Raw genomic sequence first — 13230 nt, forward strand, 5'->3', positions numbered from 1 at the left:
CAGTGCCATATTATTCTCAAGTGTATCAAGTCACCACACTCAAAACATTGTTTTCTTCAAAGAAAGAGACGCTTTCCCAAAGGAGACCTCTCAATCCTTTAAAATGGCAACCTATGACGCATATCTGATACTGAGCTCTGCTGAAAGATAATGAAAAGACAAAAATCTCCACCGCCCTAGTGAGGCCATTAAAAAAAAAAAGGCTGCTTAAGCAAAATACATGCTCCTGTTTGCAATTCTGCCTCCACCCTCTGCAGATGTCATCTTCTGAGGGTATTATCTGTGAGCCCTGCAGAGCCTTTATCCAAACCTGGCAAGTCCTGAAGACTAAAGCATCCAGTCTAGACAGCCACTACTGAGTCACACAGCATTCACTGGGGTACCAGGTGGCATCCAACTGCTGCACTGCCAGAGGCTGGGCACTGAAAATGTCTCACTGAGACAAGGACCACAGCAACACCACAAAAATCCACATGAGGCCATCTAAGAATTCAGTACCACAGGACAGATATAAAAATGGTTTTACATAGAAGTTCACAGACTAAAAATAAGAACTGCACATACTTGAAATGTTTCAACTGAAAACTTAAGCTCAGTTCTTCTTCTCACTGCTAGATGGATATCCACAAAAGTGAAACAGGGAAAAAACCCTCATCTACTACCAGAGTTTCTGCCCTCTGTTTGGTTTGGTTAATACAAGTCTGAAGCTCTTGGGGCTACTTATTTGTAGTAATTTAATAACATTGTTAAAAAATGCAAAATCCACAATTATGTGGATTGCATAAAATTTTTGTTTAGGTGGGTCTGCAAATTTCTTGGCAGAAAAAGACATCTATAGTCTAATTGTTTTTTGCTCCAAGATAGAATGGGAGAATTTTAAGCATTTTCCTCAAAATCCAGAAACAAATCTTGCATCCTGATAGTACAACAAAACCCTAGACCTGAAAAACATTCCAAAAGATGCATTGACACTGCTACACTGACACAGGGAATAACTCCACATAACTGCAAACCTTAACCACACTTCCACAGTGCACTCAGATTAGAATTTCACACTTTCTAAAAATGGCAATTTGTCACAACGTCAGCAGAAGCTGTACATGTGGGATTGTCAGGTTGATTGTCAGTCTCAATTCAAACCCTGAATAAATCCAGCTATGATCCCAGCATCTGAGAAACTGTATTTTCTTTTTAATAACATTTTATGAAAAACCAAGGACCTTAAATGTAGCTAGTATATGGTACTATTTTTTGAAGGTTGCTTTGATTATTAATGCTTTCATTTTTTATTTTTCTATCATGCCTCAGTGGCACCAGATGGATATGGAGAGGAGAAATTTCGGTGAGGTCTGCAAACTGAACACCTTTGGCTTGGTACAGTTCCTCAAAACAAAATGAAAATCAGAGGCTAAATGCCTTTGAAAAGTAATACCATAAAATTATCAAAATAAATACCGTAAAAAAATCCCAATTAAATCAAAACCCAAGAGAATGCCCCTCCAGGTACAAGTAACTAACTGTAAGGCATTCAGTCCCCTTTCTTTTGACTAAAAGAAAATTAAGCAACTGTTTTTCAACATACAGACAACTCTCTTGTAAAAGGAAAAAAAAATTGAGAAACAGTTATACAGATGTAACTCTTTATATCCTTAATATTGAAACATCAAAACTGTTTCTTATGGCACCACTGATAATGACAAAAGGCAGCTCTGTAATTATTTACTTGGAATGTTCATACTTCAAGAAAAATTCTTTGTAACTTGAAAAAGTAAGTATTTTTTATTCTGATCATCAAGTTAAACATAATGTCAAAATGAACAATTTAGCCCAAAGAAAACTCACATAAGACTACAAAAACATGATACAAAATGTTATAAAGAAGCAGCCTCAAGAACAGTGAAAGGTGTCCCTGGCCACAGAAATGGCTTTGGAACACGATGCTCTTTAAGGTCCTTCCTACCCAAACCATTCTGTGATGCCATGACTGGCTGCCAAGGGTAGCTAATGGAATTAACTGTGAGCAGGACTGCATAATTTTAATATAGTCCCACTACCAAATAAAAGCTCTTTATCTCACATGCACTTGGATACATAATGGATGCTGAGAAAATCATGCTGGTCTGGATGCCTGGGGTCAAAGATAATTCCTAAGGCTGGGAGACAGCCAAACCAGTAAATGAAAACTGAACTGCTTCCCATGGTCAGGAGGGAGCAAAGGGGAAAGAATAAACCTGGAATAAGATGATTTTACATTATTTCATTAAAAACTCACTGAAATATGTCATAGGACAAGAATAAATCCCTGTGTACGTTTTTGTGTCAGAGTTGCAGGAAAGAACTATCTGGGTAAGGATCAGAGATAAATGCCTAGGATAATTGTAATTTCTCCTATTTAAATTAATTCCTTCTATTTAAACCAGTCAAACTATTAAAAACAGTAGCTATGTTGAAGTATGAGCATTGTAACATTACCCAAGATAATTAAGCATTCACTAACAAGAGAGAAAAATCCAGTCACCCTTCTCAGTCACAAAGCCCTGTCATTTGGCTGACATTTCACTTCACAGCTCTTTCACATAAAATGGTCATATCTGCATTTTAAATGTTGCCACTTCTGAAGCAACTGCCCTGCTAAGGATTTGAGATTTATAGTGTTTGTATACACTTCATTTGAATTCTGAAGATTTTGCTTTTTACTTCTGCAAGAAAAGTGTTCTTAAATAATTGTAGTTTGAAATACAAACCCCTGAGTCTTCTGAATCTCATGGCTACTGTCTCAGCTTAGTACATAAAGGAGGTTCATTTTCATCTTTTCCAGGTTGTTACATCTTACTAAATAAGCCAATAGTTTTAGGTAGTTTGCCTAAATATATAAAATTTTACTAAACGACAAGGATGCCATCCCAGAAAATATTTTTAATTCAGTCACATAACCAGACACCTTGAAAAGCTCCTGGTAAAACAAAGCTCATCTAGAGCTTTTGAATATGAATACAAGCCTAATTAAGGAAATAATCTAACCTACAAATTCTAATCAACACTGCAATCACTCGTGGAGCTACACGTTTAATTTAAGATAAACAAAATAACAACAGAGGGAGGCTTCTTACATATTCTTATCTTCTTGCTGCTTGTCTAAACCAGATTTTCCTACAGGTGGCATCCTTAGAAAGCCTTTTCCATGCAGAGCCTGCAGTTCACACTGCAGCCCTTCCCAAGTCTTTGGAGACCTCTCTACCCTCATTACTTGGAATCTCATCTACCTCTCAATTACTTGGAATCAGTCAATGATCAACATTTACTAGATAAAATGAGAAGCCAACCAGCCTGATTGTTTAATCCCTTTCCTTTAGCAGATGTAAAGAACACAAATGTAGTATTCTGTCACCCAGATACTGAGAACAGGAAAAGACCACCAGTCCTGAAAGCCTGATTCTGCAGAGCTCTCAAACTCTATGGATTAAAAACACTCAAATTCTGGCTCACTAATGGCTGTAGTTACCTCTGCCAGAGATTGTGTCCTTACCATTTCTTCTCTTCCCCTATGGGATAGGATAAGGAACCACAAAGCAGGTGAAAAAAACCTTCACTTATCTCAGTTCACAATCCTGAGTGTGTTTAAACAGCCATCATTCCTCAGTTATGGTAACCATGGGTGAAATTACTTTCAGGACTGGAGGAAAACACTGCACCACACCAGAAAATCCTGCAGGATTTTTACCGAGATTGTGTTTTTGTGTAGCACATTCTTGCACTTCAATAATTTCACTTTTGAGGCAGCACAGCTTGAACAGCACGTCTTGCCTGTGGCTCAAAAATAATTTAGAAGATAAACACACAATTTATACTCTCAATAAAAGCCTAGGAGACAGAGGGAAGCTGTCTCCTCCTCCCACCCAATGACATATATTAGATGGATTCACTGTGACATTAAGCAAACCCTTATTTGCCATTGAAAGATGATAAACTGATTTTGTATACACGCTTCTGTCAACACCATAACTGCCACTGTAATCTCAGGAGATACAAAAAAGTCAATATACACAGATTTTCATTACTGTATCTCCCCAAAGCACTGTTTTCTTTCCCTCTCCTGTTTGTTACAGTTAATAATTTTTATTCAACTCAAGACTTACAGGTATTGAAGAAACTGCTTTTCCTGCGCTGCTCCACGGTCGCAGTCCAGGGAGCAGAGAGGGAGCACCGTGTCTGGAAAGCCCATGCCAGGCTGGAGTAGGAACTGCAACCCCCTTTCACTGGCACAGAAGCAAACCCTGGGAACAAAGACAGACAGATGTCATTTCCTTCCTTAAAACTGTATTTTCTGCAAATATACACATGGGAAGAAAAGCTAGTGATTTTCAAAGGGAATCAGACTGAACCTTTTGTCTTGAAGTGCAAAGCAGAATGTGGGAGGGAAAATGTTGCAACAGAAAATGTAATGAAGAGAAGAAGGCAAGGAAGGCTTCGAGCATATTGCTGATAGAGCGATTTCAATAAATTATGAAAAAGTAGTTGCAGCCTTTTATTTTTCCTGGTTTACCTGCAAGAAATGCTTGGATTTTTTTAAGGATATTCCCGTGATTAGACTGTGAAAATGTTTCCCTCCACTAAGGAAACTCCACCAGCCTGTTTTCAAAGCCCCCCTTAATGTTCAGGCTCTAATCACAGTTTGCCACCACTTCATTATAGATTGCCCTGAGGATGAATATAAACCTGAAATTCATTAACTGCTTACATTTTGTTTAAGAAAAGAAAGGCAAGAAAGTTTTTAGAGGACTGTGGAAGATAAAGAGGTTTTCCCTTGCTTCTAAGTATATTTTAACTCCTACTGGGAAAAAAATAATACATCTGAGTTTTGAAAAGCAACTGAAGAGGATTAAAAATTGGAAAGAAAAATTAAAGAAAAAATAGAGAAAACAAGCTTGGATTCCTATAGACTAAAAATGTCCATGACGAGCTAAGAGGAGAAAAGTAGAAAGAAGGGGAAGAAAATAGTAATCTGAATTACAAAGCAACCCATGTCACTCCATCACATTAAGGCAGATGTTAGTGCCCAAGTTCCTTGGATGGGTGACTGATCCAGGTTTCCAAAGGCACAGCTGCCCTGACCAGAATCCTGTAAGGATGAGAAAGATCCGAACCACCTAAACTTCCCTGATCCTGCATCAACTCGTAAAACCCTCGATCAGGGGAGACACCAGGGGCTGCTCCCACCAGGTCACACCTCAAATCCATGGGAAGGCAGCAGGGACACCGCAAACGCATCGCCCGCGCTGCTGTGCACGTACATGTGAATGTCTGACTGTGCACATGGATGTATGGATGTGCAGACGGATGTCTGGCTGCGCACATGGATGGATGTATGGCTGTGCACATGGATGTATGGCTGTGCCCCTGAATGTCTGGCTGTGCACATGGGTGTAAGGCTGTGCACATGGATGTATGGATGTGCACATGGATATCTGACTGTGCACATGGATGTCGGGATGTACCCCTGAATGTTTGGCTGTGCACACGGATGTCTGGATGTGTCCCTGAATGTCTGGAGGTGCACATGGATGTCTGGCTGTGCACACGGATGGATGTCCGGGTGCGCACCGTCAGCGCGCTCCCCTCACCCTGCGGGGAATCCCCCCGCCTCCCGCGGTGCTTTCCCGGGCCGGTGGCCGCTGCCCTCCCCGCGGAAGCTCCCCCCGCACCCCGCGCTGCCCCATCACCTCGCCAGGCCGCTCGGAGCGCACCGCGGGCACACGCCCGGCCGGCCGCCACCACCGCCGCCGCCATGACGGGCCCGCGCCCCCTCTCGGTCTCCGTACTGAGGTGCCCCGCGCGCTGCCTGATCGCAAGGCGCGGTGAGCGACGGCACGGCTGGGGATAAACCAGGGCGGAGAAGCAAAAGCCAGCGGCTGCCACTCAGCCGAAGCCTTTGGTGCCGCTGTAGTGAAGGTTTTGCTGACACTCTTCCTCTGCCCTGGCTGCTTCCTGCACGGTTAACAATCCCACAGGCAGGCAGGCGGTGAACAGCCGCAAAGGAAAGCCCCTGGCAGGTCCCCAGCGCCCGCCGGGGCGGGGCCCGTCCGCGTGTGCGGGCCCGGTCTGGGTTTGTGTTCTGTGAACATTGAAGTCTCTTTTTCAGAAGAGACTCTTTAAAGGTACTTCTTTCCCAGCACCATTGGTTTCTCATAGTTCGAACTGCACCTTTAAAGTTGTTTTCCCGATACTTTGAATAAATACTGGCATTAGGGAAGCGTTTAGGGTTTTGCTCTCATTACTGTACTACTGTTGTCCACAGAAATCGGTGGACAAGCCAATAAGTACGCGCTCGAGAGGGACGTCGATTAGTTATTTCAGAGTTACACAACCCTAGGTGCTCGGTGATACTGCAAAAATCAAGGAATTAGTGCTACACTCGCTACAAGTTACACACTTCTCTTGCTAATTAGTATTCTCACCTGCATTGTTTAATGACTCTCTTGCTTCTCATGCTGGTTAGTTCTGCATGCTCAGGCTTTCTCTTGGTCTGAGATGGTGATCAGCTGGTGGTTGTGATCTGTCCCTCTGGAATTACCTTTTACCCAGGCAGAGCTGATTCAGCACAGCCACTGAATTTTTATTATCTTGGGAGTTCTGCTAAATGTCCTTGAGGCCCGTAAATTCTGCATTCTTTGTGTCCACCATCAATAGTACATTCTTCGCAAGCCTAGTTAAGCTCCCCCTGGTTCTGAGATCACTATAGCATGTGCAGCCCTGAACCTTAAGGAGGTAATTCTACCCACAAGTAACCAGCACTGGCGGCCTGGGGGAAAAGCCTGACCTCTCTTGGACTCACCCTTTTGTCAGGGAGCTGTAAAGAGCGGTGAGGTCATCTCTGAGCCTCCTTTCTCCAGGTTAAACCTCCCCAGTTCCCTCAGCTGCTCCTCACAGCACTTGTGCTCCAGACCCTCCAGCATCTCCACTGTCCTCTGGACTCACTCCAGCCCCTCAGTGTCCTTCCTGAATTGAGGGGCCCAGAACTGGACATTCAAGATGTGGCCTCACCACTGCCAAGTAAAGGAAAGAATCACTTCCCTGGTCCTGCTGGCCACACTATTCCAGATACAGGCCAGCTGCCATTGGCCTTCCTGGCCCTCTGAGCCCACCTGGCTCATGTTCAGTCTGCTGTCATCCAACACCTCCAGCTCCTTTTCTGCAGGGACCCTCTCCAGCCACTCTGCCCCAGCCTGCGGTGCTGCGGGGGTTGAGGCCAAAGTGCAGGACCTGGCACTTGGCCTTGTTGAACCTCTTACAGCTGGCCTAAGCCCATGGATCCAGCCTGTCCAGGTCCCTCTGCAGAGCCTTCCTGCCCTCCAGCCCTCCAGCACTCCCACCAAACTAGGTGTCATCTGCGAATTTACTGAGGCCACTCTCAATCCCCTCGTCCTCATCATTGATAGAAGATATTAAACAGGACTGGACCCAACACAGCCCTGGGGACACCACTGGTAACTGGACACATTCTGGATGCAGCACCATTCCCCACCACACCCTGGCCCAGCCATCCAGGCAGTTCTTACCCCAGCAAAGAGAGCACCTGTCCAAGCCATGGACTTCCAGCTTTTCCCAGAGAATTCTGTGGAAGATGGTGTCAAAGGCTTTGCTGAAGTCCAGGTAGACACATTCACAGCTTTTCCCTTCTTCCTACCCACTAGCTAGGTCATTTGGCCATAAAAGGAGATCAAGTTGGTCAGGCAGGACCTCTCTTTCCCAAACCCATCCTGGCTGTCCCTGATCCCCTGGTTGTGCCCTGTGATCACACTCAAGATCTGTTCCATAACCTTCCCAGGCCCTGAGCTCAGGCTGACAGTCCTGGAGTTCCCCAGATCCTCCTTCCAACCCTTCCTGTGGATGGGTGTCACAGTGACCAACCTCCAGTCACCTGGGACCTCTGTGGTCAGCCAGGACTGATGGTGAATGATGGAGAGTGCCTTGGTGAGCCCTTCCAGCAGCTCCCTCAGTGCCCTAGGATGGATCTCATCCAGTCCCATAGACTTGTGAGAGTCCAAACATGCTTCAGGAGCTGCTCAGGGCCCTAAAGTCCCTCACAGCAAGGGAAAGAAGGTGGCCTGTCAGTTCAGCTGCACACGCCTTGTCCCCTTGGGGTGGGCTCTGTCTCTGCACAGTGCCTGCCACTGTGGCTGTGGGCCTTTACCCTACCAAGGATGAGAAGGCAGAATGAAAGGGAGTGAATTCTTGCTCTCTCAGAACAGTGTCTAGGACAGGGAAAATTTTTCTGGAGAGGCTTCACAGCACCTTTTACTTTTTCTTTCCCCTTCTTATTTTCTCCTTTCTGTGCAGCTACGGCAGTGGAGTTGTTGGTCTAAACACCATCTTCTACAATACAGGTATGTTTGTATACTGAATTGCCAATCTCCTTCCTGGTGCACTGGTTTCAGTATTGAAGACCACAGTAATAACAAATTGTTTCATTGGCATCAGTGAGCAGAAGCTTCAGTGAGCAGTGTCTTCAGTATTTGTCATACGTTCAACATGCAATGCAATGATTGCTTTGTACCTCATGGAACAAAAATACACCCAGAAGCTGTAAAGAAGCATTTCCTGTAGTGTTCTAGCAGACTGGCTGCTGGCAGAAAATTGATGCAAGACATAATCTTTTAAACAGGATTTTTATCTTATCTTCTGGCACTTTAAATACTCCCATTCTCACAGTGTTATTGCATGTGTCAGGACATGACCTTGACAGTGTCACTGAGGATAAAACCAATTAGTCCCTCATAAATTCCTGCAGATATGTTCACTGAGGTATTTATTTCCACTTCTTCCTTTTGGAAGTAATTGTATCATGTAGAGAATTAAACCCTCTTTTATGTTTATGCACTGGGTGATGTAATGGAAATGCCACTTTCTGCGCATCATTTACCAAAGAGAAGGAATTTGCCTTGTACGTATTTGTTACCCAGGCAGTGAAGTGAAATGACTGTTTAGTCACTGTACCTTGTTACACTGGGACAGCTGCTCACTGCCAGCAGTGTGAGCAAGGCTGAGTTTTCTTGTCTTGTGCCAGTGGGAATTGCTTTATGCACTATCCAGCCTCTCAGAATGCTGCACAGATTAAAAAAAGATGGAGAAAAAGTAATAAGTTCCTGAAGTTCAGCTTAAAGATTAAACTCAAAGAGGATGAATTTCCTCCTTCTTGAGAGTTACTGCACTTATTTTCTTCCCACCCCCTCTAAAAAATGGAGCTACATTTTAAGGAAAGATTTTCTAAAAGGGTCTAAACCATCTTGGAGCAAAAACTGCATTTAGTATCCCAGTGTGCTTCTGTGAGACACATTCCAGTTCTGTCCTGCACTGGAATACTTTCAGCAAAGTGATGTTAACAGCTATTTCTTTGCTGTCTCAGGGCACAGAAGAAAATTCCATCATATCTGATAACTGATTTGGATCAGGATTAGTCATTGATTTGTGAACTGTGCTGCTGCCACTGGGAGTGGCACGATGCAGGCTGATAATGGACCAAGGGCAAGCTTCCTGCTCCAATAAAAGCAGAATTGTGCACTCTAATGCCAGCACACAAAAATTCTAGAGGAGATGTGATTTTGATTAGGATTTCACCATATCTGAATAATAGCAAAGTCTCAATCTAGTTAATTTGTATCTGCAAGACTGATCATTTTAAACAACTGGTAACATAAAACACTGTTTGTTTGGTTTTTTTTGCCTGGCTCATTGCTTGTAAGTCTCTCATGTTTTAAACTCCCCAGTGCACATTTTCCCATTGTTAAAGGCAATATCAAACAAATGCATCACAGTGCTTTGGCTCCTCCTTGGTAGTAACTTCAGATACGCAGGGAGAAAGCAGAATAGATTCTCCATGGAAACCTGGAGTTTGCTTCTGTACACCTTGGGGGCTGATAAATGAATCTTGTTTCAATGAGGTGTCGTGAAAGATGCCAGACCAAGGCCATCAACAGGATCCATGAGGGTGTACCTTGCCGGAGTGCAGATGCCTTTAGTACCAAAGTGGTTTTAGGGTTTCTGCCAGAAACCTGTTTCTCCTCAGCCAGGCAGCAGTGACTGACACACCATCTCCCAGGTGGTTACTCCTATTTTTTGTGGCAGCAAAATCAAAATTCCCTCTGCAAATGCTACCCCTACAGTTTCAGCCTGTTTGTGTCGTGGTTTAACCCCAGCCAACAAGAGTTGCTACAAGAATGTGTGTCTGGGAGCAAAGATCAGATGCCAAGGAGAGTAGCAAAGGCAGTACAAATCTTTGCTAATTTAGAGGTGCTGTAGAACTGCTGAAAGAAGGCTGCTTTCAGTAATTTGAAATCTTCAGAGGGTGTGTAATAATACACCTGCTCATTGATTTGTGGTCAGAAACATTCCTGCCCTGGTCAGAATGCCTTCTCCTCCTCTCTGTCTCTCCCCATCTTTTTTCAGTCCATTTGTCTCACATTTGTCTGATCCCTTGTTTTCTTCAGGAGTTCTGGGTACTTGAGTTTTCTTATTATTTGGGCATAAGCATCAGCTTTATGGAGGTGGTGGTGACATGTGAATCCATGGTGTTTCCGTTATCAGGGATATGCACGACAGAGTTGTAGCAGCTGGGGTGATGCTGCAGCAAACAGCACTGTGTGATGTGGCGTCAAGTGAAACCCTTCCTGCCTCTTCCCAATATAAAATGATACCAAAAATGGTCTTATCAAAGCACTTGCTGGTTGCTCTGCCTGGTTACTCCTTCACTTTTGATACACAGCTGGTCAGCTTGGGCCTTGCAACTGCTGCTTGTGCTGGGAGTCACACAGGAAAATAAGTCACTCATCACAGTTAACCTGATTTGAAGGCTGTGCAGTCAGAAAAATAGTCAATCAGTTATACAGACCAATAAACAAAGCAGGATCTGGCAGGCCCAGAGGCTGCTCAGAGATACCTCTCATCCAGGATAACATTCATCTGACTCCTGCTGCACTGCACATTTCCTCTGAGATCTAAATATTATTGTTACCTGGCACCAAATGCATCCATTGTAGTTGGTTTCTGCACAGCAGCAGCCAGACACACAGGAGTAGTAAAAAAAGCAACTTCACATTATTTGTGTGTTCTCCATCCCATTGCTGCCAGGAACAATCCATACTCCACCTGTCTCACACATATTATTTGCTAAGGAGAAGGCTGCTGTCCCCAAAAAGCAGCTGCTGGCACTCAGGTGTACAGTGGATGCATCCAAAAGCTCTGTCTGAGCTCTGCACTGGCAGCATAGCTAGAAGACAGACACCTGCTCTGGCAGTGGCAGCACACCTGACCAATCCAGGGTCTCAGTATTGAGACTTGTCACTATTGTGCTGGCATGAGCAGATCCCAAGAACAGGAAATTAGAGGGGATCTGTCACACCAGGCTTCAGTACAGGTATTCTAGACTTGACTTCCCCAAGATCTGATGTGAAATAGAATGTGCAGTGAGGAATCCTACAGGAACAGCTGCTGCAGTTAAGCTGGACACCCCTATCTGCAAACCTGCTCTTCCAAAGGCTTCTTGCCAGGGCCACTGTCACATGGCAGCAGGAAATAGAACTGCAAGCTGTTGCTGGCAGGCTCAGATCCCTGCCTCTGGTTGAAGCATGAGTGTAGACAAAAAAACACAGAACAGGAAACTTTACTGGCCACCCTGAGAGATACCAGTAACCACAAAGGAAGGCAGAAAGGACCAAGGCATTCACTGCCAGCACTAAACCTACAGGGTTTAAGCTGGAATTTTTCCTTTGACTATGTGGGGTTTTTGTTTTCTTTCTCTAAAAATATTGTACTGAGAGAAGAAAGAGCAGTGTTTGTCATGGAGTCACTCCATAAGGGACTTTCCTGTATGTGGTATCTGCCAGGATAACAGGTTATTTATTGACCTGCAGTATCTCAATTTCTGCAATGACTACAGGACCCTCAGGACAACATTCTCTTGCATATTCTTAGGTTGTTAAATAAGCTGTAGCAGTCAGTCCTCAGGTGACTCAGAGTTGGCAGGAAAAGGTAGCTTACAAACTCCTGCACTTACTTGGGTTTGCCTCTCTGGTGCCTCTTGCTGGTGGCAAGGATGTTCCTGCCACAAACTTCACCAACCTTTGGACTGCTGTCCAGGACTGTTCTGCTCCCTGCCAGCCCAGCACCTTACATTCACTTGCTTCCCATCTGCAACTTGTCTGAGCAACGAACAGCTCGATTTATGGATCAAAGGCTGATTAATGAGATAGCGAATGTAGTGAAGCACCAAGCAAAAAGTCAAATCTTATGTTGGTTGCCTGCAGTAGTAGCACAAAATTAAGAGGCTGGAGTGCTCAGAGCTGGTACTGGGGGACTGCTTCTCCCCCAGCAACATTGAGAACCAGCCTGCCTAGTCTTCTGAGGAGGAACCCAGTGTTTTCCCAGAAGTAACTCAAGGTCTGTAGAAATCAGTCCTAATAAGAGTGACATGTTGCCAGGGACTGGGACATCTCTGGAGAATGTCAAGAAGCCAAAGGGTACATTGTGAATAACAGAGATGAGAAGTTATGGCTCAGAAAATAGATGCTTTCAGGCACAAAATGAATGTTCATTTTGCTTGAGAGGACTTTAAAAAAATTAAAGCATACTGTCATCTCCTCTTTAAACTACATCTGTAGAAAAGAGGTGATGAGATTTTTTTTCTCCCTCCCTGACAAGTCAGAGATTAAAGAAATTTAAAATTAATGCAACACTCAAAAAAATTAAAAAAATAAGAAGAAACTCCCTATCTGCCAATCCTGTGAGCTGGTGGAGGTGAGCTGGGCCAGGGCAGCTGAGCTGCTTTGTGTCAGGGTCTGAAATACAGAACAAACAAAGGCAGAATAGCTGTCAGAGAGGTCTGAACTCTCTGCCTCAGACATCCCAGCATACTGAGGGGGAATCTCAGCCCCTTCTCTCTTGAGTGTGGTAGGTAAGCATGAGCACATTGTCAAAGAGGATGTGAAAAGCTACTCTACCTATGAGGAAAGGCTGAGAGAGCTGGGGTTGCTCAGCCTGGAGCAGGGAAGGGGCTCCAGGGACACTTTATTGTGGCCTTTCAGCACTTAAAAGAGCCTTAGAAGAAAGACAGGGGCAAACTTTTTAGTAGAGCCTCTTGCAATAGAATGGGGGATAATGGTTTAAAACCAGAAGAGGGTAGATTTAGGCCAGGCATAAGATATAGTTTTTTATAATGAGAATGATAAAAGGCTGGAA

The 13230-nt window shown here is 44.2% G+C and overlaps 1 protein-coding gene across 1 annotated transcript in view; it reads right to left on the bottom strand.

Annotated features, from left to right (window-relative positions):
* The window catches only part of MRPS5 (mitochondrial ribosomal protein S5), a 33231-nt gene extending 27429 nt beyond the window's left edge, over positions 1–5802 (bottom strand). Inside the window, exons 1-2 of the mRNA XM_033056012.1 lie at positions 5721–5802; positions 4137–4274 (exon numbers count right to left, since the gene is read on the bottom strand). Coding sequence (XP_032911903.1) covers positions 4137–4274; positions 5721–5787 — 205 coding nt within the window. The 5' untranslated portion in view covers positions 5788–5802. The remainder of the gene's footprint in view (positions 1–4136; positions 4275–5720) is intronic.
* Between the last annotated feature and the right edge of the window lie 7428 nt (positions 5803–13230).

This window comes from Catharus ustulatus, chromosome 3 (assembly GCF_009819885.2).
Source record: "Catharus ustulatus isolate bCatUst1 chromosome 3, bCatUst1.pri.v2, whole genome shotgun sequence".
NCBI classification, from domain to species: domain Eukaryota; kingdom Metazoa; phylum Chordata; class Aves; order Passeriformes; family Turdidae; genus Catharus; species Catharus ustulatus.